The sequence below is a fragment of the Lynx rufus genome, unplaced genomic scaffold (genome assembly GCF_022079265.1).
Source record: "Lynx rufus isolate CCGP_SWC_20201006 ecotype Redwood Valley unplaced genomic scaffold, mLynRuf1.p SCAF_34, whole genome shotgun sequence".
Classification (NCBI taxonomy): Eukaryota; Metazoa; Chordata; class Mammalia; order Carnivora; family Felidae; genus Lynx; species Lynx rufus.
The window spans coordinates 3,017,663-3,041,826 of NW_025814850.1; the positions used below are offsets into that span (position 1 = coordinate 3,017,663).

The 24,164-nt window shown below is 55.4% G+C and overlaps 1 protein-coding gene and 2 long non-coding RNA genes across 3 annotated transcripts; 2 read left to right on the forward strand and 1 right to left on the reverse strand.

The window, feature by feature from the left end:
* Window positions 1-2,898: 2,898 nt before the first annotated feature.
* Window positions 2,899-7,193, forward strand: LOC124522207 (uncharacterized). Its single transcript, XR_006964712.1, has 3 exons — window positions 2,899-3,014; window positions 4,747-4,961; window positions 7,011-7,193. It is a non-coding gene; the product is annotated as an uncharacterized LOC124522207 (long non-coding RNA).
* Window positions 7,194-7,813: 620 nt separating this feature from the next.
* LOC124522168 (uncharacterized) lies at window positions 7,814-23,943 on the forward strand. Its single transcript, XR_006964677.1, has 2 exons — window positions 7,814-8,126; window positions 22,934-23,943. It is a non-coding gene; the product is annotated as an uncharacterized LOC124522168 (long non-coding RNA).
* On the reverse strand, window positions 14,005-23,127 carry DCAKD (dephospho-CoA kinase domain containing). Its single transcript, XM_047093426.1, has 4 exons — window positions 23,016-23,127; window positions 22,172-22,375; window positions 18,623-18,710; window positions 14,005-15,267 (listed from the first exon to the last, which is right to left on the reverse strand). Exons 1-4 carry the CDS (start codon window positions 23,125-23,127, stop codon window positions 14,976-14,978), a joined length of 696 nt encoding a protein of 231 aa, XP_046949382.1. The 3' UTR covers window positions 14,005-14,975.
* Window positions 23,944-24,164: the final 221 nt, after the last annotated feature.

Here is a 24,164-nt window from a genome sequence, read left to right on the forward strand (position 1 = left end):
TCCCAGGTGGGCTGGGGCTGAGGGCAGAGAATGGTGATTGTCAGAAAAGCAGTTTCCTAAGGTGCTGAGGGCTGCTTTGGGCAGGAAACCCAGCTGCTGGAATCATCCACCCCGCACCCCCCCCCCCAGTCTGCTTGCCTGTGAAGCCCCCCACGACCACCACCACCAATTTTGTCTTTCCTGCTGAGGCTAACCCCAGATCCGGGATGAATATCAGGGAGAGGGTGGGGGTTTGGGAGGAGGGGCTCAGAAACATCTACTGTTGCTCGAGGCTCAGGGGCTAGCGGGCTGCTCCTTGACATTCCCGAGCTGCTCTGCTCCTGCCCCACAATGGCCCCTCCATGCCCAAATTGCCTTTTCCCAGATCCAATTAAAATGGTGTTTGGAGCAAGGTTGAAATAATCACATAGTCATTTTCTCCAGCAAAGTTACTGGCTGGAGCCCGATTTGAAAGCCAAGCTGGTAATTGAATCTGAGGGGCTGGGAGGAGTGGGGGCGGGCAGCAGGGGTTTCCTCATGGGGATCAGAGGCTCCTGGCTATGTGCCCCCCCTACCGTCCCTCACCATTCATTCACTTCCTCTGGTCACAGATGTCTCTTGGGGCGGCAGGGCTCCCAGACCAGGAGAGGACAACCAGGATCCTGAGTCCATGAGACTTTCTCAATTCACAGGCCTAGCGGGGAAGGCCACATGGCCAAGGTCACCCAGGGGGGTCAAGCGAAGCTAGGACTCCCTCTCGGTCTTCCTCTCCAGCCAGAGCTCCGTCTCCTTCCCCTGAAGGAAGCTCCGGTGCCCCAGAGCTATACGCCCCCACTCTCTCCTGCCCTGCCCACCCCCCATCTCCCAAGATTCCCCTGTAGGTGTACCCCCCCACAACACTCTCTCTGCTGGGGAGGACAAGAGCTTACCTAACCTGCTTGCTCTCTGGTCCCATGGACCTGCTTGCTGTAGGCTCTCTGCACACCCTCAGCAGAAATGTCCACACCAGACAGCCTGGCCCTGTCCTTTGTGGCGTCCTTCCTCCCAGCACTAGACTGGGGATCAGGATATCTGCCACTCGTGGTGGCTCATTCATTTCTTCCTTTTTTGCTTTCTCCCAAAAATATGCATTATGTTTTACTGCGTGTGAGGTCCTGAGCAGGGTGCCAGGGATGAGTGGGGATAGACAGAATGGTAGCTGCCCTCATGGCCCAATGGCTGATCCGAACAAGTTAGCGCGTGTAACATGATAGGAAGGCCCTCCTTGCAGCTGAGGAGCCAGGTGGCCTCCCGGCTGAAGCGATCCCTAAGCTGAGATCTCCAGCTGAAGAGGAGTGTTTTCCCGCAATGAATGCAAAGGCTGAGAAGCAAGAAGAAACCAGGTGTCATCTTGGGCGAGGCGAGGCCTCAGTTTTCTCATCTCTAGAATGGACTCCCCTCTCTGCTTACCTCACAGGGTTCTAGAGAAGAATGAATATGGGTGTTCTTTGTGAGATGGAAAATGATGGTGGGCTGGTGGGGGGGTGGCATTTGTCCCCCACCCGGGACAAGGGGTTAGAGCCCGGAGGCGGGTAGGCCAGTGGCTAGGGTTGGGGGGGGGGCCAGCTGGAGGCAGGGGGTGACTAGAACTCACTACTTGTTCTGCAGAGCCCTTGTGGTTACCTGGGCCTGGGAGCCAGCGGCCGGAGACCATATGGCTGGGAGTTGTGGGAGCCGGAAATCGTGGAACTGGTAGCTGCTGACAGGGCTGGGCCCGGCCCCTGTGTTTGGCTTCCAGCCTCCACGTGGCCAGTACCTTCTGGGCCTTGGGCAGTCCAGGCCCCATGAGTCACAGAGAGGCTGCGGGGGATCTAGTCTCCTCCCTGCACCTCTCAGCCCATCAATAAACCTGCTCTGCCCTCCCTGCCTTCAGCAAAGTTGGTGCTAGATACATCATTCTGGAGCTGGCTGGACAAGAGAGCCCACAGGACCCCCTTGCCCACAAGGGCTCTGGGGGAGACCCAGCCACGGGCAAGCTTTGTGCTTCTCTTACCAATAGCCCCGAGCATGAGCTTCCTGTCCCCTGGGCCCTCCTAGGCCCATGCCTGTGGCCCCAAGCCCTTCCCGGCATGGCTGGCCTCCTGGTCAGCAGCTGCAGGGGTGAGTCACAGCTCTCATTAGAGCTTAATTAATCAATTGAGTTAATCAGACAGCTGGGATGTGCTGTGGTTGCAGATGGAGGCGGGAGGAAAAGAGCCAGAGCATGAAGGGCTGGGTCAGGTGAGCGGCGGCTGGCAGGGCCAGGGCTGGCAGCAGAGCCCGGTGGTTTGGCGAGGGAGGAGGGCGCCGGCCAAGTCCACACCTGAGGTCCCTGCGAAGGAGGCTGAATGGGTTCAGCCAAGGCCCATGATGAGCCGCTCCGAAAGGTGCCCTTTGTTGGGTGCCAGAGACAGAGCCTGGGGAAGGGGAAGGCAGGACCTCTTCCGCCCCTGGCTTCCTCTCTCATTTTTTATCTTGTCACGTGTGTCTCTGAAAGCGGTTTGAAATCCTTATTTGAATGGAGTGGGGAAAGGAAAGAAAGAAAAAAGACCAAAAAAAAAAAAAAAAGAAAAGGTAGGTCCTCACCTTCCCAGTGATCCCAGTCTGATGGGAGAGACCAGATGTCTACTGGGGACACAGACAGAGATCCAGACTCAGAGAGACCCCGTCTCTCCAGTTGAGCCACTCGGGCTCAGCACATCTGGACCCCGGGGGGAGGGGAGAGGCCAGAGGGACTGGAGCCAAGGGCAGGCAGGAGTCCAGGAAGAATACTGGGAGGAGGGGAGCACTGGAATGGAGTTTACACCATGATTTGCAAAATGTTGTTTCATCTATTTTTTTCTCATATCTGACCTTGGGGGGGGGCGGGGAGCGGCACAGGAAGTGTGACTATGGGATATGGATTCAGAGAGGACTCATGGACACCCCCGACAGACCCTGCCCTCGAGGGGCCTAGTCTGCACAAGGCAGCAAGCTAGGTGCCGTCCCCAGTGACCCAGAGTGTGAGGCTTGGAGAGGTAAGGGTCCAAGGCCTGGGACACGCAAGGGACTATGGGAGACGAACAGGAGGAAGGCAGGCATTTCTGACTAGGCTGTGAAAGGCTGCCCTGAAGGGGTGGCCTGTGAGCCGGGGCTTGCAGATGGGTGGGATCGCAACATGTGGAAGCGGACCACTGTTGCAGGAAGGCGGAGGCAGGGAGGGTGGACCGCACTTGGCAGGGTCAGTGAGTCCCGCAAGCTGGGCTGGAAATGAGGTTCCTGTGTGTGTCAGGAAGCAAGGGCTTTGTGGCGGAGGGCTCTTTGAATGCCAAACTGATGAGTCTGAAACTGCATTTGGTAGGCGCTAGGGATCACCTTGAGTCTCTAGCTAGGAAGAATGGGCTTAGAGCAATTTGGGAGAGAGGATGCATATAGACGAATTTCTTTTTATTTTTTTATTTTTTTAAATGTTAATTTATTTTTGAGAGAGAGGGAGAGACAGAGCCTGAGTGGGGGAGGGGAAGAGAGAGAGGCACAGAATCTGAAGCAGGCTCCAGGCTCAGAGCTGTTAGCACAGAGCCCGATGCGGGGCTCAAACCCACAAACCATGAGATCATGACCTGAGCTGAAGTTGGATGCTTAACCCACTAAGCCACCCAGGCTCCCTGCATATAGATGAATTTCTGCGCAGGGTGGAAAGATGGAAGAAACCTGTAGCAGGAAGAGGGAGAGAGAGTGTGTGTATGTGTGTATATGTATTGTGTGTGTGTGTGTGTGTGTACGTGTATGTGTGTGTATACACGAGCACTGCATATGAGTGTATATGTATGTGTGTCTATACGTGAGTGTGTCTATATTGTGTGTGTGCATATTTGTGAGTGTGGGTGTCTAGAGCAGTGGTTCTTACTCTTTTAGGAGTCACAGAGCCCTCTAAGCCTTCACAAAAGCTTAGACCCTTAGCTTAGAAAAACGCACATACTCAAGGTTTTGCTTTCGATGAGCGAAAGTGTGCTCTTGGATCTCCTGAAGGCCATTTGCTGGGCCTCCTAGGGTTTCGATCTCCTAAAATCCCAGCTCTGCGAAAGCTACAAGTGAGAGCTTACCATGGCTCTCAGGAACCCACAGGAGTCCTGGGCAGCCTGGTGCTCTCCCCATACCTCTCCCCTGGCAGGACAATTCTGCAGCCAAGGCCGGAAGCACTGCTGGGCCGTAGGGCTGGGGCTGCTGGGGCGCAGGACCAACCACCCCAAGGCGTGAGAGCTCCAGGCGGCCAGGCCCTCTTCCCCAGCTCCCAGCATCAAGCTGAAAATGTCAGGCTAGACCCAGGAGGGCTGCCTCCCGGCCAGCGCTGAGCACCCTTTGCATTGCCCTGAAATAGCCCTGTTCACTCCTCCCCACAAATCCTGGTGCTGAGAACAGCTGAGAAGCAGGACCCAGGTGTCCTGGCTCCAAACCTGGAAGCTTCAGCTAAGCCGTTTCTGGGTTTGCTGTGTGGTTCCTGGAGAATCACACCCTTCCTGGGCCTCTGCTCCTACCCTCTTCTTCCAGCTGGAGCCTGCCTCCCCTAGGAGTAGGGTGGCCCTTGAGGACCCTGAGAACATGCCCAGCAAGATAGCCACCATGCAAGGGGTGACCTTGGAAGGGACCCCCTCCCACTGTCCCCATTTTCTCCTTTCCTCACACATGCTCATGGTTTACAAAGCATACTTTTTTTTTTTTTTTTTGCTGGAATGGGGCTGCTCATGACCATCCCCATGTGCATTCCTGAAGCTCATGGAAAGGGCCTTGCCTTAGATCCCACAGCCAGAAAGCAGAGGCACCAGGAATGAAAGGAGTTTCCAAGTCCAGCTGGCAGCCTTGTCCCTCCACACCAGGCTGCTCCAAGTGCCAAGGGATGCCAGGAAGCTCAGTCCACCCGGCGCCAGGTCCTGCCCAGGAGAACTGGGGGCCTGTGGTGGACCTACTGAAGGAAGACCCTGCCATCGGTCAGTATCCCCTGCCCTCCCCCCGAGAGCCTCCTTCTGGGGCGCTGGGGCCTCTTCACAGTCAGAAAATTGACCCTCACAGGGGCGCCTGGGTGGCTCAGTCGGTTGAGTGCCTGACTTCGGCTCAGATCATGATTTCACGGTTCGTGGGTTCGAGTCCTGAGTCAGACTCTGTGCTGACAGCTCAGAGCCTGGAGCCTGCTTTGGATTCTGTGTCTTTGTCTCTCTGCTCCTCCTCTGTCCTCTGTCTCTCTCTCTCTCTTTCTCAAAAATAAATAAATGTTAAAAGAAAGAAAGAAAGAAAGAGAACAAGAAAATTGATCCTCACAAAAGGGCGCTCTGCTTTGCATTTCATGGGAGCACACTGTTGGCCCTCTCTTTCCAGGGGCCCCTCCCTACTGTCACAGAAGCAAAAGCCCCTTCCCTGTGGGTTTCTTATTCTAGACCTGTACTAGTGCAATATGGTAGTCACCTGCCACATGAGGTAACTGAGGCCTTGGAATGTGGCTAGTGCTACATGTTGAAATGATAATACTTCGGACATATTGGGTTAAATTTATTTTTATTTTTTAAAATGTTTTATTATTTCTTTTTGAGAGAGAGAGAGAGAGAGAGAGACAGAGAGATAGAGCACGAGCAGGGGAGGGGCAGAGAGAGAGGGAGACACAGAATCCAAAGCAGGTTCCAGGCTCTGAGCTGTCAGCACAGAGCCCAATGTGAGGCTCAAACCCATGAGCAGTGAGATCATGACCCGAGCCGAAGGTGGATGCTTAACCAACTGAGCCACCCAGGTGCCCCTATTGGGTTAAATTTTTAAAAAAAATTATTTAAGCTGGGGGGACACCTGGATGGCTCGGTTGGTAGAGTGTCTGACTCTTGATCTCAGGGTCATGAGTTCAAGTCCCCCATTGGGCACGGAACCTACTTAAAAAGAAATGAATAAATAAAATTTTTTAAATGGTTTAACTTAAATTTCACCTATTTCTTTGTACTTTTTCTTTTTTTTTTTTTTTGAAGCTTATTTAGTCATTTGGAGAGAGACAAAGAGCACGAGTGGGGCTGGGGCATAGAGAGAGGAAGACAGAGAGAATCCCAAGCAGGCTTCACACTGTCAGTGCAGAGCCCGATGCGGGGCTTGAACTCACAAAACATGAGATCGTGACCTGAGCCGAAACCAAGAATCGGATGCTCAACCGCCTGAGCCACCCAGGCGCCCCTCTATGTACTTTTCAACGTGGCTCCTAAAACATTTTAAAGCACATACGTGTCTTGCATTATATTTCTTTTGGACAGTGCCGTTCTAGATAGCAATAGCTCCTCACCCCTGCACAGTGTTTTGTAGAATCTCATTGAAAACTGGGAGAGAGGAGTGGGGGTTATGTGCCTCCGTCTCACAGATAAGGAGAGTGAGGTCAGACGACTTTGCCAAGGTCATATAGCCAGGAAGGGGTGGAGGCCAGATACGAAACTAGGTTTTCCTGACTGTAGAACTGAGACCCACTTTCCAAGGCAATCCAGAGAGATACCCCTCTCTCCACATTGGTGCTGATCGTCCCCGCCCCCCCTTTATTCACTACCCCAGACCAGGCTGAAACCACACTTCCTTCCCCATGCTCTGGGAACTTCCCACTAGAAACATCCCCCTGATCTAACCCCATTAAGACTAATGCCTCTTGGCCCTCCACTGAAGTCAGAGTCTTAACTTCACATTAGACTCTGTGGCCTGTGATTCTGCCCATCAAAGCTGGTGCCTTTGCCCTATCATTAAAAGCAGTGTTCTTCCGTACTGGCGGCCACTCACGGGAGTGCCCCCGGGGCCAAAGAAGCACCAGGTCACTGCTTCCTGGGTCACACCCACTTCCTCTCCCACTTTTGATCCTGATCCTCCCCCGCCCCTGTTCACCCCATCTGCCTCCTCCTTGGGGGGGGGGGGAGATGAACATATTCAATGAGGCGAGGGGACTGTTTCTTTAATTTCCCCCCCCTGTCCGTCCCTGGAACGTGATAAAAATACCCGGCATTGATCTTTTTTTCTTCCCCTTCTGCCAGGATAATGTTTACCCAGGTGTCAATCAGGAGAAGAATTTGGCTTCCTAATTTCTCTTCTCCTCCCCGGGGGCCACACGTCTCCCCGCCTCACATGGACACTGAGCTGGAATCAAGGTTACTAATAATCCCCCAGCACACACAGACACCGAGAGCACATATATTAAAGTCACATATTGATTTATATTTTTGGGTCCCTCTGCCTTTCTGCCCAGCCTCAGCCTTTCTCTCTGCCAAGGAGAAAAAAAGAATTACACAGCTATATTTATCGCCAAGATGTTTAGTGTAAAGACCATTGTGTCCGAAGCTAAGTCCCACCCCCTGCCCTCTTTGGGGGTATTTTTAAAAAATAGCGTGCACTGCCTCTCCGTAAGCATTTATCTTTTGTTGTTCGTTCTTTAACTTTGCCCTGAAGGAAGTGGTGAGAGATTTAAGATAGACTGTCAGAAGGACTTCCTGTGTCAAGTCAGAAGGACTTGACAGTGGCTGCCATCCCCCGAGGAGGCTGGTGGAGGTGTCTTGCCAGCAAAGATAAACCTGTTGCAGGTGGGAGAGGGGCCTGTGTGGAAGGTAACCTCTGGAGGTCACCCACCAGTCCAAATAGCACCCTGTAATTAGTGGCTCACCATTTATGGTCCCATTTCACAGTTGGGAAAATCAAGGGGCTGAGGAGTGAATTTACTTCCCACTGGGGCTCCAGAGTCCATGTAAGCCTTGGCCTTCCATCCGGACTTTGATGCTGACAGGAAAAAAAAAAACAAACCTTTGTTCCAGGCATGGGTAACCCTGGCCCCGAGGAGTCGAGGTAAGGCTCTCAGAGCCCTAAGCCTGAGACCCGCAGCCTTTCCCCACACCTTTCCTCCCACCCAGAATGCCTGTCACTCTGTCTGGCAAGGCAGCCATTTAAAAATGTCAAATTATTTGACTCCAGTTCCCTCAAGGGGTTCTCGGAATGGAAACAACATTGAGCATGGGAACTCGCACATCTTTTTTTTTTTTTTTTTAAGTCATCTCTATGCCCAATGTGGGGCTTGAACTCACAACCCCGAGATCAAGAGTTGCATGCTCCACCAACTGAGCCAGCCAGGAGCCGAGGCTCCAACTTCTTAATGCTTGCCGGTGAGTTTCTTGCTCTCTCACATACCTTGTCTCCTGTATTCTTCACAAATGCTCTGGGAGGTAGAGTGTCGGCCCCATTTTACACATGGGAAAACTGCTTCAATGACTTGCCCGGGGTCATACATCTGGAAAAAGGCAGGCCTCAACTACAGCCCAGCTTCCTGACTCTGCAGGGCTTACCACCTCACTCTCTGCCATGGGCGTAGCCTCCTGGCACTCAGTCTATGGTGACCTTCAGAACCCTCCAGCCTCCTTCCCTGGCCCAGCCTTGGGGTCATGGCTCCGTCTGCTCACCTTCAGGCCCATCTAACTCCCCATCCTTGACACTGAGAAGCATCTCTTCTGGTTGTACCCAGATGCACCCGGGCTGGGGTCAAACCTTTCCCTGATGGAGCCGGAGTCCTGCTGTTTGCTCAGCCTCTGCCAGGGACTCTGAGGGGCCGGCTACCCCCTGCTTTCCCTTTGGTATTTTCCGGTAGCTTGATTGAGTTATTTCCAACTCAGTGTTCCTTACTTCATTCTGGAACCTATTTTCCCCCCTAGCAGGGCTGAGAACTAATATCTATGGAGAGTCACCATGTGCTAGCCCAGTACAGGGCTTTATCCTTCTCTCCTGTTGACTTCCACAACAACCCTGCAAGGTGAAGATTGAGCCTCTTATTACAGATGGGGACACTGAGGCTCAGGGAGCATAAATAACTTCTCCTAGGTCACCCCGAGGGTAAGAGGAGTTAGTGGGATTGGGGTCAAGTCCCTGTGACCCAAAGTCCTTGCTTTGGAGCTCACTCTTTTTTCTTTTTTTCTTTTTCTTTTTGGAGCTCACTCTAGCTCACTCCCACTGGGGGCTGTCCCCATCAGACAGGCCGGGTGAGGGCGGGGGCCAGACAGCGCAAGGCGCGGCGGGAATCAGCAACGAGGACCCTCCCGGGGAACTTTTCCCATTGAAAATCTGTTCCCCTCGCGGCCACGGGTGATGTATGGCTGGAGCTGATGAGAAACGTGCGGCGGAATGGAGGCGGGCGGCGCGTGCGGGGGCAGCGCGGCATTGAGATTCCGCGGGGCGCGGGGGGGCGGCGCGGGGCGCGGGGGGGCGGCGCGGGCCCTGACACGGGCCGGGTAATTGATCTGGAGGTGCCAATTTGCAGCAACTAAATATTTGGTTTCTGCCTCTGCCCGCTCCGCACTCTGCTCAAACAAACTTCAATTAAAAGCGAAAAGCGAAGGGGGGGGGGGGGGAGGGAAGGCGGCGCGCCCGGGTCCCCGCGGCCCGATCGATGGCGCGGAGCCTGCGGGCTGCGAGAGCCGCGCGCCGGGCGGGGGGCAACGCAGACGCGGGCGGGGCGGGCGCCCTCTTCCGGATCGCCGAGCACCGGGCGCCGGGCCCTCGAGAGGCAGAGCCCGGAGGAGGGCCGGCGGAGGCGGCGCTTCGAGTGGGGAGCTTCGGCTTAATCAGCACGGCAGAGCTCGGGGAGCCCACTGCGTGCCAAGCGGGGAACACAAATAGGGCCAGCCTGGACATCCCACTCCGGACGTCCAAGCCTGTGTTCTTGGGCAGGTGCCCCGGGGAAGGAGGGGCCCCAGGGCGCTGACCCCCTTCTCCCAATGCACCCACCAAAGGAACTTTGATGATGGCCTTGCCCTTCAACAGCATTCACTCGGTGTCTTTCCTGGGCGCCGCAGCGTTCCTGGCGCACTGGGAGCCTAAGGCCCATCTCCTCTCCTATTGTCTCCCCTTTGTCTACCCTTGGGTTGGCCTAAGCACTTGGCCTGTATCCAAGCCAGGCCCCACCCCTGGTGGGGTCTGAAGGAGAGGGTTCGTAATTGGGAGGAACAGTGAGATCCTGGGCAAATGGGGAGGGGTTCTAGGGAGCTGGCTACAGCCTGGGGCAGAGGAAGGATCTTTGGGTCACAGTTGCCTCCTTTTGGCATTCAAGACAAACATGGCAACAATAGTCATTCACTGCACAGAAAAGTTTCTGTCCCTCAATGATCTTTCAGTTCTTTGGGGGAGAGACCCTAGTGCTGGAAAGGGGAGGGAGCTAATCAAGGGTGTTGGGAAGCAGAGGGATCTCAGGGTCTGCGGAGTGGGGTAGCCCAGAGGGGTAGTTAAGACTGTTCTGGGAAAGATGTGCTGAGGGATGGGGGTGGGGGTGGCAGAGGCATCCAGGTCAGTGTGGAGGGTAGGAGCAGGTTCAGATGGATTGACATGGGGGGAGTTGGGGTCCTTCCATCTGAGTTAAAGTTTCTTGAGGGCCGGGTGTGGGAGGTAAGGCAGAGGGGCTGAGAAGTTAAGTGAGGAAGTCCTTGTCCCCTCCCATATGGCTGTGCCCCACCTTTGGGGGCAGAAAGGTGGCTTCCAGACTTACCCCTTCACCGAGTGAGGCTGATGCTGGTCCACTCAGCTGCAGGCTGCAGCCCCTTTCTTCCCCTCCTCCCCTTTAAACACCCTCTTCTGCCCCCCCCCCCAGGATCCCCTTGGTTCCCAGCTGGGTGTGGTAACACAGGTGCTGCTTCTGTGCATGGATGGCTTCCAGGCACCCAGATGTCTCTGCAGGGTCCTCTGGGCCAGGGAGGCCTGGATGCCTACCCCATTCCCAAACACAGGGCTCTGGGGGAGATTGGTCTCATCATCCCCCCTTCTGTCTGCCTTCTATTCCAAGCTGTTGCCTCACCTCCCGGGCCCTCCTCATGGGCCCTCAGTGCCCAGTTCTCTTCGTGGCTTGGGATATGGGTCTCTTATTACAGAGGAGCTGGACCCAGAGCTTAGTGTAAGGATGAGGAAGAGCCCCCGCCTGGACTGCCCTCAAAAGCACCCCCCCCGCCCCCTCCCGCCATCCACCCGTGCTCTCCCACCCTGGTCCCTCCTAAGGGCTGCCGCACTCCTCAGCTGAAGCCAAACCGCTTCCCAGCCTGCAAGCTGGGCTCCCGCTCCCTCCCAGTCCCTCCCTCCCTCCCTTCTCTCCCTGGGCGCTGAGCTGTGGAGCAGAATGATTTCCTGTAATTGGCCAGCAATCCGGCTGCCCGACTTGTTCTATCGACATGCTGGTTAGCTGGAAATTGTATTGGAATCTGAGCGACGGGGAGGGGAGGGTGGGGAGCACAAGGAGGATTGGGCCCCAGCTAGGTGCAGCCTCAGCTCTGTGGGTGACACAGAGGAGCCACGGCCAAGTCTCTTCTGAAAGGAGAGGGAAAGCAGCCCATAGGGCCTCACTACCCCTTTCATTTGGCTCCTTCTCTTCTGCCATCTCTGGTGTGTGTGCGTGTGTGCGCGCGCGCGCGCGCGCGCCCGCATCTCCCCTGCCATCACCTATGTGGCCCCAAGGCCCAGGGTCATCACTGCCCCCCCCCCATTCCCTCTCCTGCCCCTGAGACTGGTTCCTCCTGACCTAAAGTGCTTTTGTCAGAACAAGGGGCACTTAGCAGACCTGGCTGTCCCTCTGCCATCCAGTATCCAGCCAAGGAGGCTCATTATGGAGTGTCCCGAACCTCCCCCTGCCCCTCCTTTCAACCTCCCCAAGGAAAGAAAGAAACTGGACATCTGAAGAGGAGTTGACAGTAACTCCTAGACAAAGACCCAAGGTGTAATTAAAGCCACCGTGAAGGTAGTGGGAGGGGCATGTACTGGGAGTCCAGAACTTGGTGACTGTGCCTGTTGGTTACTTGGGCCCGACGACTCAACCGTAAATTCTAGACCTGCTTCCTTCACCCCTTCGCAGAGTTGACAGATTTCAAGGAGATAACTGCGTGAATGTGCTTTGTAAACGGTAAAGCTCTGCTAGTTACCCTAGGGCCAGCCCGAGCCTGGGGATGGGGACGGTTTTAGGGGCCTTGCCTGTCGCCTTCGCCCCCACCGAGAGGCCGTGCGCAGCCTTCACTGGTGTCTTTGTTGTTCCGCGGCATAGGTAAGGCCCAGAGTCCGGCAATGGGGCGCGGGGCCCAAGCGCGCAGGTGGAGGCTGGGAGGCCGGGGTCCCAGGCGTGTCATCCTCGCGGGGGTGGGAGGGGACACATCCTCCCGCCCCGCGGCGCCAGAAGCCCGCGGGGCCCGCAGCTCCAGCAAAGAGGACTCGGCGAGCTACACCGCTTTTTAATTAGCGCCCGGGGCAAGGCGGCGCGTCCGCGCTCCCGCAGCAGCCGCTTGGCAGGGGATCAGAGGCGCCCGAGGTCCGGGAGCGGAGGCGGGAGCAGGACCAGGCAAAGTTAGTAACCGCTTTGCAAACGCCCGCTGCGGAGGCCCGACCCCAACCCGGGCTAGTGCTGCCACCTGCCGGCCGGAGGGGAGGCCGCCCGCTCCGGCGCGGGGCTGGGCTCCCGGTGACCTGGCTCCCGCTGTTTCCTCTGGAGCCCGAGGAGCGACCGTGAAGTCATGCCCCTGGGAAAGTAAGCCTTATTCTTCATTTTTTCCTCTCTTTTTAAAACGTGAGCTCTACGCCCCATGTGGGGCTTGAACTCACGACCCAGAGTCTCATGCTCTACCGACTGAGCCAGCTAGGCGCCCCCAGTAGGCCTTCTAAGGCTGCCTTGGGCTACAAAGCCTGGGAAAGGGGAGCGGAAAGGAGCGAAGTGGGAGGTGGGAGGTGGGGCAGGACCAGGGTACCAGGAGGACTGGCTGGTGTTTTCTGTACACCTTCCAGTCTGGCCATCCTCTGACATTTTTGCATCAGATTCTGCAGGGGAGAAAAAAATTTTTTGGAACTGTACAGTTTGCAAAGGGTTTTCACTGTCCTCCATTTAAGTCCTTTGATGGAAGCATTATAAAGCTAACTTGATAGAAGAAGCTCCAGTCAGGAGGTCACATTAAGGAGGCAGAGGCAGTGGGGGGGAGGGGGGGCGTGGTGGGCAGGTGGCTCAGTAGGTTAAGCAGCCGACTCTTGATTTCAGCTCAGGTCATGATCTTATGGTTCAAAAGACTGAGCCCATCGTTGGGCTCTGCTGCTGATAGCAGGGAACCTGCTTCCGATTCTCTCTCTCCCTCTCTCTCTCTGCCCCTGGGAAAGGCCTCACTCTCTCAAAAAATTTTTTTTTCTTAATTAAATTAAAAAAAAAAAAGAAAAAAAAAAAAGGAGGCAGAGCCCAGCTCTGCTGCTCCCTGAGAAATCTCAGAGGTGTGGCCAGCAGGGGTCCGGAGCCTGGCTCTGTGACCTGAATCAGATCCCTCCACCTCTCTGGGGCGGGAATCAGTGATCGGTTATGTTAGCTATAGGGTGTTGCGCATACAGCACACTGTCCAGAACGTCACAGGCATTCATGAGGAGTCATTTTCTCAACGACTGGGGGGACAGGGCGCTGTAAGGGGTCCGTGCCTTTTCTCCTTTTCCTCCTCTTGCCAGGTCCCACAGAACTGGGTCCTATCCTGCCCTGCCACCCCTACCCCCTGCCCCACTCCCACACAGCCAGACACCTCCTTGCTGAGTCTTTCTTTGCCCCTCGGGGGTGTGTGGTGACTTAATGAGCTGGCCTCCGAGGTATAAGCAGCTCTGGGAAAGGGGGCACTAAATATGGCCACCACAGCATTTGCATTTGTCACACTCATTTGTGGCCTTAATAGGCTGCTGGCCGCAGGATCAGCACCTCAGCAGGTCTGCCAGCTCCGGCAAGAGAGAGCTGAAGTGTGCGCTGGTCTAATTGGTCAGGGAAGGAAGATGAAGCGAGCGAGTGGGAGGCCGGCCCCAGCACCTCCACCCACCTCCCACAGGGCACGCCTGGGCCTAGATGGAGTCCTCCCGGGGCCCCACGAGAAGTCAGAGGGCTACCGGAGAGGTGGAGAGGTGAGGGACCCAGGCCTCAGTATGGGAGGAGACCAAGCGTTAACTCCTTGGTCACAGCCACATCGGGAACCTGTCAGTCCACGGTGCGAGAGGAAAAACAGCGCAGGGCACTTCAGATCAACACTTTATTAAGCACCCACGGCAAGTCAGGTTCTCCGCCAGAAACACAGAGATGAACAGTCCCTACCCTCTAGGGGCTTACAGTCTAGTAGGAGAGACCACCCAGCTTTTGGCAGATTACAGTTCTGTGGATTAAAGTAAAACACAGCGGAGGGGAGAGAAGGAGGCTATCCCAGAGCACCTGACCCAGCCTGGGGCTTCAGATGGTGCTTGAGCTGGGAGTTAACCCACTGCAGAGAAACAAAAGGTATTCTAGGTAAGGGAACAGCACAGAGAAGGCACAGGGGCAAGAAACAGCCTGCTGCGCGTGGGCTACCAAGAGTTCAGGGCAAAGAGGACACGGAGTGGGAGGCAGACTGGTGGCAGGTGGTGAGCAGGTGTGGGGAATGCGGGAGAAACGCCAAGGTGGGGCAGTGGGTCATCCCCCGAGGGGCCCAGCTACAGCATTACCTACGAGGGAGTTCTCACTGCATCCTGGCCCAGGGCTTCAACCTAGAGAATCCTGTCCGAAGGTGGCAGCCGTTGGTCCAAAATTATTTCCCTGCTCCACATGGCAGGTTTCGGTCATGATGGGGCATGTGCTTGGAGAGGGTTCAGGCCCCAGGGAACCTCCCAGCTTAAACACTGCCGATGGCCACAGAGAGAGTGCTTCTCACCCGCACCCCCAAGAAATTGGCAGTTTCCCACCATCGCTTTCACGCCCCATCACAGATACCATTCCATAGGTGGTTCCAGAGGGAGGGGCCCGAGGGAAGGTGAGGAGGAGTATCTACTGACAGAGGGCTGTTTCTCTGCCTCAGACAGGATGCACTCCAAAGAAGGGTCGGCCCAGTGCAGGGCTCAGCCCAGATTCACAGGGCGTGTGTGCTGAGGGGCTAGAGAGGAAACAGGATGCAGTTGTGACCTGCTTCAGCCTCTGAGAGAGATCAAGGCCTGGGGCCTCCTGCGCTGGGAGTGCCCAGCTAGGGGGAGGGCAGGAGGTAGCGGGCGAGCAGGTAGAGGAGGCCCGCAATGCCGGCTAGACCTGTCAGGACCCCCAGCCTCAGTGGCAGGTACTCCAGGGAGCGCTCCAGCTCAGCATGCAGGAGGATCACCTGGCGTTTGGTGACGCTCCACTCCCCCGAGTTGTCTAGGACGTGGTGGGCCATGCGGGCCTTGTCTTTCAGGGGCAGCTGGGCCTTGATCCGGGCCTCCGCGTCCTCGCGGTTCAGGTGGTTCCGCCGCATCAGCCGCGCCAGCTGTGTGTCCCGGTCACTAAGGACAAGACAGGAGGGCTGCTCAGGCATTGTAGGCCCCAGCCTCCCTCCCGCTGGCGAGTGACAGGGGCGGGCAGCCCCTTCCCTCAACCCTCTTTCGGGCCCACAGTCAGGGAGGGGGGCTACCCCCGCCTCACCTCACTCTCTGAGGACCCCGGCAGCATGGCGGGCTACCTGAGCCCCTTGGCATAAACAGCAGGGGGAAGGGCTGCAGCAGCTGTTCTCTGCCATCTGGGGTCCTGCTGCCTTGCCACTAGGCCTGAGATTTCCCAGTTGTAAGACGGGAAGATCTGGTCATCTGGCATCAGCTACATCCTGGATCCCTGGACGGGTGACCTTTACTGAAAGGCCTGTGCCCGCCAGCCGACCGCTTCCTATAGTTCCCCTGGGGCTTGGGCCTGCCGCATCCCAAATAGCTTTCCGAGCCACCGCAAAGACCCCTCTCCTTGCTTCACCACCCCCACCCCTTCACATTTAGAGCCGAGGTGGTGGCTGCTGTGCTCGATGCCAGTGACAGAGTGGGACAGGCAAGCCCCAAGGTGCTTCCCCTTAGAGCAAGGACTTGAGAGCTGGATCTGGTCCTTGGGACAGCGCCAGGCACCGCAGATTAAGCCAACCACCAGCCAGTCGCCTAGCTCCAAAAAAAAATTCAAAGGAAATAAAATGAAAAAAAAAAAAGAAAGAAAGAAAGAAAGAAAGGGCCGCCTGGCTGGCTCAGTCAGTACAGCATGCAACTCTTGATCTTGAGGTTGTAAGTTCGTGCCCCGCAATGGGTGTATAGATTACTTAAAATCAAATAAAATCTCAAACAAACCAACCAAAGGAAATTCAAAGAGTACGTCTTTCGCCCCCTCTGATATTACCACCTAGGTCCTTCCTCGGGAAACCCCCATCTTGCCTTTGGCTACACAGGAACCACCAGGCTATCCTGTGGGGTCACCTCAAACCCCTCTCTAGCTCTATGGCTGCCCGAGCCCCTCGGTGAGAACAAGAGGGGGTGGGCTGCTGCAGCTGTTCTCTGCCATCTGGGGTCTCTCCGCTTTGCCACTAGGCCTGAGTTCTCCCAGTTGTAAGATGAGAGGATTTGATCACTACAGTTTGGTCTCCACTTAGGTGTGGCCTAGACCAGAGGCCCTCCTGGGATGTGTCTTCTGCGGACAGACACAACCTGAACACCAGTTAATTCCAATGCCACTCAGAACAGAAGGGTCCAGAAAGTCATTTCTGGCTGGCCAATGAGAGAAGACCTTGTAGAAAGATGGCATCTATACTGGCCTTAAAAATAAATAGGACTTCTCATCATTTCCTCTGTTATGGGGACAGCATCCTCTCAGGGTCGTGGGGCCGACCCCTGTGTGGCTAAGAACAAGGACTGGATCTTAGGGACACTGCAAATCTGGGGCTGCGGAAATCTGGGTGAAAGCATGGAGGGGGCTCGGGGCCACCTGTGAGGGCACATCCTTAGAAGGTGTGGGCCTAGAGCAGAGGGCTTCCTGGAATGGGAAGGCAGGGCTCCCAGACAGCCTTTCCTGGGGCTCAGACACAGCCCCATATGGTTAGTTTAAGGAATGATGCTATTTATGGTAATAAGATTTTTACCCAAACCCTTACTCCTCAGTTGGCAAATTCCTCAAAAATGTGAATAATCATGTTTCAGTATAATCACACTTTGGTAAATGCCCCATATTATTTCAAAGGCACAAGGGATAGTCGGATAGTTAAATGAATCCATGAGGGGATCTTTAGTTTTGTAAAGTGTAAATCTCTTTTATGAAAAGCGAATAATCACTCATTCACATGTCTCCAGCCTCTCTCAAACAGCACCCGGGATTCCAGCAAAGGTTCCTCTGGCTGATGAGCGGGCCTGAAGGATCTGTAGAACAGGCTGAATCTGGGGGCGCCCGGTTGGCTCTGTCAGTTAAGCATCTGACTCTTGATTTCAGCTCAGGTCATGATCTCACAGTTCATGAGTTTGAGCCCCACATGGGGCTCTGTGCTGGCAGTGCAGAGCTCGTTTGGGATTCTCTCCTGTCTCTCCCTCTGCCTCTACCCCACTTCCTCTCTCTTTCAACATAAATAAACTTAAAACAACAACAACAACAAAAAACAGGCTACCACAGCTCTCTCTGCTCTTAGTGAACAGACAAAGCTGGAAGGAAAGTGCGGCGAGAGAAAGGTGACAGGGCAGGCGTGGGTCTTCTGGTGACTGCAGATACGACCAGTGTTCTCACCTCTACTGGAAGATTCCCCCACCCTTTTCTGATCCCTTGGTGCAAAGTTCCAATTGTATTAAGACCCCAGGGCAAAGTCTTCATAGAGCGTACTTGGCCTCAGTTGACAGTCTTTCACAAACAGGGCCTAAAGAACCCAGAGAAGCTGCAGGTTTACAGGGGAGATGTGGGCCAGCGGGGGAGCTATGAGGATGCCTGAGTCCCTACACTGGGCTCAGCAGAGTCAGACTGGGCTTTAAGTGGCAGCCTCGGTGGGCAGCTGCGGGGGAAGGCAGGGTTATGCTTAGGGCATGAGCACTCCGGGCCCCACCTCCCGTGTGCTAGGAGCCTCCCACGCACCAGTCTCTGGAGAGCCACCCTGTGCCCAAAATACCCACAGAGCCAAGTGCCCACCTCTGTGTCTGTTGTACTTGTGGGTGGCATCCAGGAAGCTTCTGGGAGGCAGAGACACCCTGCAGCCTCATCTACTCTCACCCCACTGGGACTGTGACTCATTTTCTCTGACAGTCTGATCTGGCTCTGTTTGCCAAACCTAGATTCTGGTTTGCTTCGTGTCCTGAGGGATTCTGAGAACAAAGCTCCTTCCTTAGTTGGACTCTGACAGATCCATCCCGGCAACCGTCCATTCACAGACGCTGCCAATGGGTGACCCTGGACACCCCCTCAAGTAGCTTCCCCCTCAGGTTTTCTCTTCTATAACTCAGAAGCATCAACTCCTGCTCTGGAGACCTCATGCTGAAAGGTAAATTGAGTGAAGTAATAAATGTGGGAGCTGTCTGAAAATTGAGAAATGGAGAGGAGGGAAAAGCGATCCAGTGACTAACAACATGGTAGCTCAGGGCATCGGGGCCGAAGTGCCCCCAATGGCCAGCAGGGGGAGCCCTTCCCAAGCAACTAGGGAAACCTGGGGGCCTTCACTTCCCATGCCTACCTGGGGCATATCTGGGTCAGGCACAGAAGTGGTACCTACAGTCTCTGGACACAATCGCCCGAACCCCCAGTGCCTCCCGGTCGCCCAGTGGAGTAAGGGCAAAGCGATGTGGGCCATTTCTCAGGTACACGCTTTACTCCGGGGGCCCACCTTTCCAGCCTTGGTCAGGCCTGGCCCTGACACACACTCACCAGTACACGACCACTGTGTGCTTCATGTACTTGAGCAGCTTCTTGGTCTCAAACAGCAGGGGGATATCCAGAATCACATAGCGATATCCTGGGGAGAAGCCAGGAAACCCACAGTTTAATTTTGCAAACAAACACTGTGTTAGGCTAGGGAGTAGAGGTGAAGCCATTGGCCCCTACCATTGAGAGCTCTCTAGCAAAGGGGAGACCTTGCAAGGATAGGCATAACCTGAATGCTGGCCGGTTCTGATGCCATCCATAACAGAATGCTACAGGGTCACTCCTGACCAGATGAGCAGAGAAGACCTTGCAGGAGGGATGGCGTTTATACTGGTCCTGAAAACCAGGTGGGACTTCTGATACTTGAACATGAGTTTCCTGAGGTGAGGGTTCCAGGAATGGGGGGAACCAGCAAAGCGTGCGGAGCAGCGAGGTTCTGCTTCTCTGGCCGTAGAGGCCTCGCACGATGGGCGACGAAGCTGGTGAGGTGGTCAGGGGAGGCACAGAGGGTTGAGTTCGCCTTGACCTTGAACCTAAAGAGTTGTTATTTGTGAGCAAGGAAATGACACAGCCAGAGTTGGAGGAGACTGGGGAGTTTCCAGGAGGAACCTGGCCCTTTCTGCCCTATGTCACCCATCTTGGCTAGAAAAAAAAACAAAAAACAAACAAACAAACAAACAAACAAACAAACAAACAAAAGTGCGGCTCTCTGTTAAAGAAGAGTCCTGCATGGCTCTCTCCACCAACTCTTCATAAAAGGCTCATCTGCGGGCAGCAGTAGTAGCCCCAAAAGGAAAGAGGCTGCTTCTTGGCACAAGAGGCCGCCTCCAGCCAGGGATGGCAGAGGCTGGTCTGGAGGTGGTGGGCGGTTATGACTAATAAAATATAACTTGCTCCAGTGAGGGAAAAGGCACTGGCTGGCCCTCCCAGTACCAGCCAAGGCCAGTCAAGACCCACAGTGAGAGGGCGGGTGCCCAGGCTGCCCACACAAAAACACCATGAGCTGCGCACTCCCAGTTCCCTTCGGGCCAGCGTCCCCTGTGTATGTGCAAAACGCTGGCGGGGGACTGGGAGCAGTGAGAGAAAGGGATGGGCGCTGCCTCTGCCCACAGACGCCCGCCTGGCCGGGATGGCCTCCCGCCACAAACACTTCCAACCAGAGCCAGACACACATCACACCGGTTTCGGGGGGGTCGTGGGGAAACCGGCACTCCGGATGACGCAGGGAACAGGGGAGAGGACCCAAGCTGCTGGCTTTCCTGCTTCCCACGATCTGCTGCTCAGGAAGCCCAAGAAAAACCTTCAGCTGAACGAGGGGGTTAGGATAGTGGGCTCCGATGACACGCCTGGGTTTGCAGCCCCCCGCTTTCCCATGTGACTTTGGGCCCCTTCACAAACCTCATCTGTGAGTGAAGGCCACGTCCCTCACAGGAAGGTGGTAAGGACCAAGTGAGCGAAGGCATGTAAGCCACTTGGCGCCTCCTCACCCAGACGTTCCCCAAGTGCTCCGTAAATGATGGTTATTATTACCACCATTCCCTGGAAGAAGGGGGGCCGTTCAATGCCCCCGTTCCCCTCCCAGCTCAGAACAGGAGCCAAGACCAGACCTTCTCTGGGCCTCTTATCTCCCTTTCCTGCTCCGCCTCACCTCCCCTCTCCCCCCCACTGTCCTTTCTCCTCGGGCCCCTCTCGGGAGCTCAGCTCGTGGCCAGCTCTTTGGTTCACCGGCAAAGGGCTATTCAGCTGTCACATCCCTCCTGCTTGATAAGCTCTGCAAACTATCCTGACTCTATTAAGACATCCGTCTGCCTACACAGAGACCTCCCCAACAGCTGGTGATCTTATCTGACGTTTGATTATACCAACTTTGACAGTTGTATTTGTTATACTCATCAGGGAAAAACTGGGACTGTGGAAGCCACAGCTGTCGTCCCCATTTTTCACCTTATCGAGCTGAAAAGAGCTTTCTAGCTTTTATTTAAGTGGTGGTGGTTGGGGAGAGGGGAGGCTGGGTGGATGACACAGCAGGGGAACTTTGGAGCGGGTGACATTATCCGATGCTTAATTTCAGAAGGGGAGAGCCGCTGTGGCCTCAAAGCCCTGCAGATGTACTTGTAACTGGCCAGGGAGCGAATGCGAAAGGGCAGGACTGAAAGGCAGAAGGCTTCGCTCCTGGGTGGGGGACAGGAGGGGTCCTGGCGCAGACACAAGAGGCAGGACAAAGGCAGAAAGAGTCCAGAGACGCTCCTTGAGGGAAGAGAGAGGGAGGGGGGCCTGCGGCAAGGGGCTGAGATGCAGAGCAAGCCGGTCCAGCAGGGAGAATGTCTGGAGCCCATCCCTGCCCTGGCCAGAGCAGGGGAAGAGGGATGGGGGCGGGGGAGGTCAACGTCATGGATGCCTGTCATCTCTTTCCTTCTGAAGGGAGGTACAGGCCAGAGGAATGTGGAACCTCTCCCAACCCTACATAAGAACTTGATGCGTGAGAGAATAAAATAAGGCGTTTGGCCAAGCTCATAGTGCACAAGCCAGAAGAAAACCTAGAAGGCTGCCCCATGCCCTCCAAGAAGGGAAATCTCTGCATCATGATTGATGACGGGGAGACAAACAGCCAGGCCTTCCACTCTGATGCCCGGGCAGGCAGACACATCTGCCAAAGGCTGGTGGGCAGATCTACAGGGCCCCTCGGCCAACTTTCCCGCCCGATCTCATGCCACTGCTCTCTGCTCCTCCACTGCTGGTGACTGACCCCATCCTGCATGATATCAGGTCACCCCTGCCCAACACTGTCCTATAGAACAGGGCTGGCACCGTGGCTATAGCTTGGGAAAGGCTGACAACCTCTACTAGAAGTTTCTTGCCAACTGAGCACAGACTCTGGCTTTTCACTCTCCTTTCTTTCAGTCCTGGCACATGTCAGGCTAACTCTCTCCACTGAGCCCTAGCCCCAAAGGATTATCCTCTGCTTAGAACCCCCCACCCTGCACCCGCCCTGGCCATCTGGGACCCTCCCCGGTGTCCAGTCTGTAAGCTTTCCCAGGCAGCTCGACCAGCACCAAATCTGACTTTGACCGTGGGTTATACTGTGTGGTGATCGACAGTCACTCATGTGGACTCGGTTCCCCTAACAGTTTCTCGAGGTTGGCATTATTAGCCTCACTGTGGAGAGGACGGGCTGGCTCACTCAACAAAGTCACACAGTTAGACGCTGTGAGACCAGGACTTAAACTCCAGTCTCCAGACTCCATTATTCGTCAGCTGGTATTACTCCCATCCCTGCCAGAAAAATCAACTTACTTCCTGGGGATCACGGCTCAAAAGCCTCAAGTGTCTCTTCTCATTCAATTGTCAACCTCTTTAAATGCTGAGGGACATGTGTACCTTTCCTCGGGGGTTGGCACAGGGCTCTGCGTGGGGGGTGCAAAGGAACAGTGTGAACTTGGCAGCCAGGACAGCCAGCGCCTCTGTCCCTGGCCAGACTTTCTGCAGCGGAGGAGGGCCCTGGCCCTGGAAGGAGAGGGCTCTGCCTCACCTGTCCCAGGCCCTGGCTCTTACCTCGGAGGAAGTACTTGAAGGTCTCCTTCATCATTTCCTTGCGGATCTCAGGGTGGGTGATGGTGTTGAGTAGATGCCGCCGGTCGGGCTGGTTGAAGATCAGGTCCCCTAGGACCTTGCGATCGATGTTACCATTCTCCAGCAAGACCTCGGTGCCAAAGGCCTCCACGATGCGCCGGTGGGCGGGGTATCCTGGCTGGACAACTGTGGCATGAGGAGGGGGCTGGGTCACTCTCCAGAGACTCCAGGCTAGCCAGAGGCCCCCGAATGACTAGGGACAAAATGATGGGGGAACCCAGGGGTGCCTCTTTCAGTTGGACAGAAAACGAGAGGAGGGAAAGCAGTTAAGGAAGAGAGCAGAGTGCGCAGAACCCCTCACGTTGGTCACAAGGTGAGGTGAAGGAGAGGGGAGAGGAAATGGAGCGGGGAGAGGGGAAGTGAGGGGCAGGGAGCAGGAAATCAGACCAGGCCTGAAGGAGAAGGCTGCCCCCTCCTCCGAGGCCTTGAAAGGGCTTATAAAAAGGTAAGATAGTGGCACCTGGGTGGCTCAGTCGGCTCAACGTCCAACTTCAGCTCAGGTCATGATCTCACAGTTGGTGAGTTCGAGCCCTGTGTTGGGCTCTGTACTGACAGCAGGCCTGGAGCCTGCTTCGGATTCTGTGCCCCTGTCTCTCTCTGCCCCTCCCCCACTCATGCTCTGTCTCTCTCAAAAATAAACAAACATTAAAAAAACCTTTTTTTTTAAAATAAATAAATAAAAAGGTGAAACAAAGATGAGACAAGATGGCAGAAAGGGGCGCAGGGGAGTTGCTGTGCACATCCCACCCACCACCTTCCAACTCACCGTGCCGGGCGATGACGTCAACATCAACCACCGCACAACCCAGCTGCTGGAACACCTGGATCACCGAGCTCTTGCCTGAGGCGATGCCCCCTGTCAGGCCCACCAGGAACATCTTCCCAGGAAAGAGGAGGCCAGCGAGAATGCAGAGCCGGGAGGCGGGGAATTACCGGAGTAGAGCACGCTTGGCTGGCTGGGATGGCCCACCCCAGGAACACCAGAACGACCTGCCCTGCCTGTGGACGACACCAGGCCTGATAAGTGTCATGCCCGAATGACCCGGGGAGAGGGAGGCACAGGAAGGGAAGGGAGACGCAGCCTGCCCACGCAGAGTGTGGAGTTCTGAGCTTAGGGAACTCTGGATCCATCCAAAGATGGAAAATTCTCTCAGGACAGGCCTCCAGTAGTCTTTAGAAAACACTCATAAACAAGGCAAACCAACACGGTATAAATTTAGCAATCAAAATGCCGAGTAGGCAGAACAAGGTCAGGTGCTGCAACACAGAGTGCTTTCTGGAGGCGGGGGTACCCGCTATAGGCGAACTTCCCATAAGAAGGGCACACCTGTCCCTCCGTAGTGAACCCAAGGCACTTTCCAGATGCCCACAGAGCTCCCCTGTCTCTGCCACTTTATAGTCTGGGACACTGAGGCTCACAGGGAAGAATGTCCTCCCACCCCCCACCCCCCCAACCCCCCCCCCAACCCCCAGCACCAACACTAAGACTGTCTAGGTGGCTAGTTTAGACAGAAGAATCCTCCCTCTTCAACCAACAAATGGCCCAGACGGGAGAGCTCAGCGGAAGCAGTGGCTGGTGGTGATTAGGCCTGAGGTTTAGAGGAGTATGGATCTTGCCCAGGAGGAATGTGAGGGAAGGATGACAGGCTGTGGGAGAGAACTTGGCGTTGGAATTTGCGGCTCTCTCAGACTGAGCAGCAGCAGCATAGAGGAGGTGAGGCGAATGGGCCTTTTCAGATCCAGTTCCTCCACTTACAATGCTGTGCAACCCTGGACAGGTCGCCTGTCTCTCGGAACCTCAGTTTTCTTGTCCATAACATGGAGGTGATGGAACCTATCTCATAAGGCTCTCTGCAGACTGAGAAAATGCCTACAAAGCCCTTCACGCAGTAAGTGTCCCGTAAAGGAAGTGAGG

What these genes read in the sequence shown, in the direction of transcription:
- DCAKD (XM_047093426.1), bottom strand. Translation starts at nt 23,127, where the DNA reads ATGTTCCTGGTGGGCCTGACAGGGGGCATCGCCTCAGGCAAGAGCTCG. An exon ending in CTTCAAGTACTTCCTCCGAG is followed by an intron (nt 18,711 to 22,171) that starts GTAAGAGCCAGG and finishes GCTTCTCCCCAG; the next exon opens with GATATCGCTATGTGATTCTG. An exon ending in CACACAGTGGTCGTGTACTG is followed by an intron (nt 15,268 to 18,622) that starts GTGAGTGTGTGT and finishes TCTTGTCCTTAG; the next exon opens with TGACCGGGACACACAGCTGG.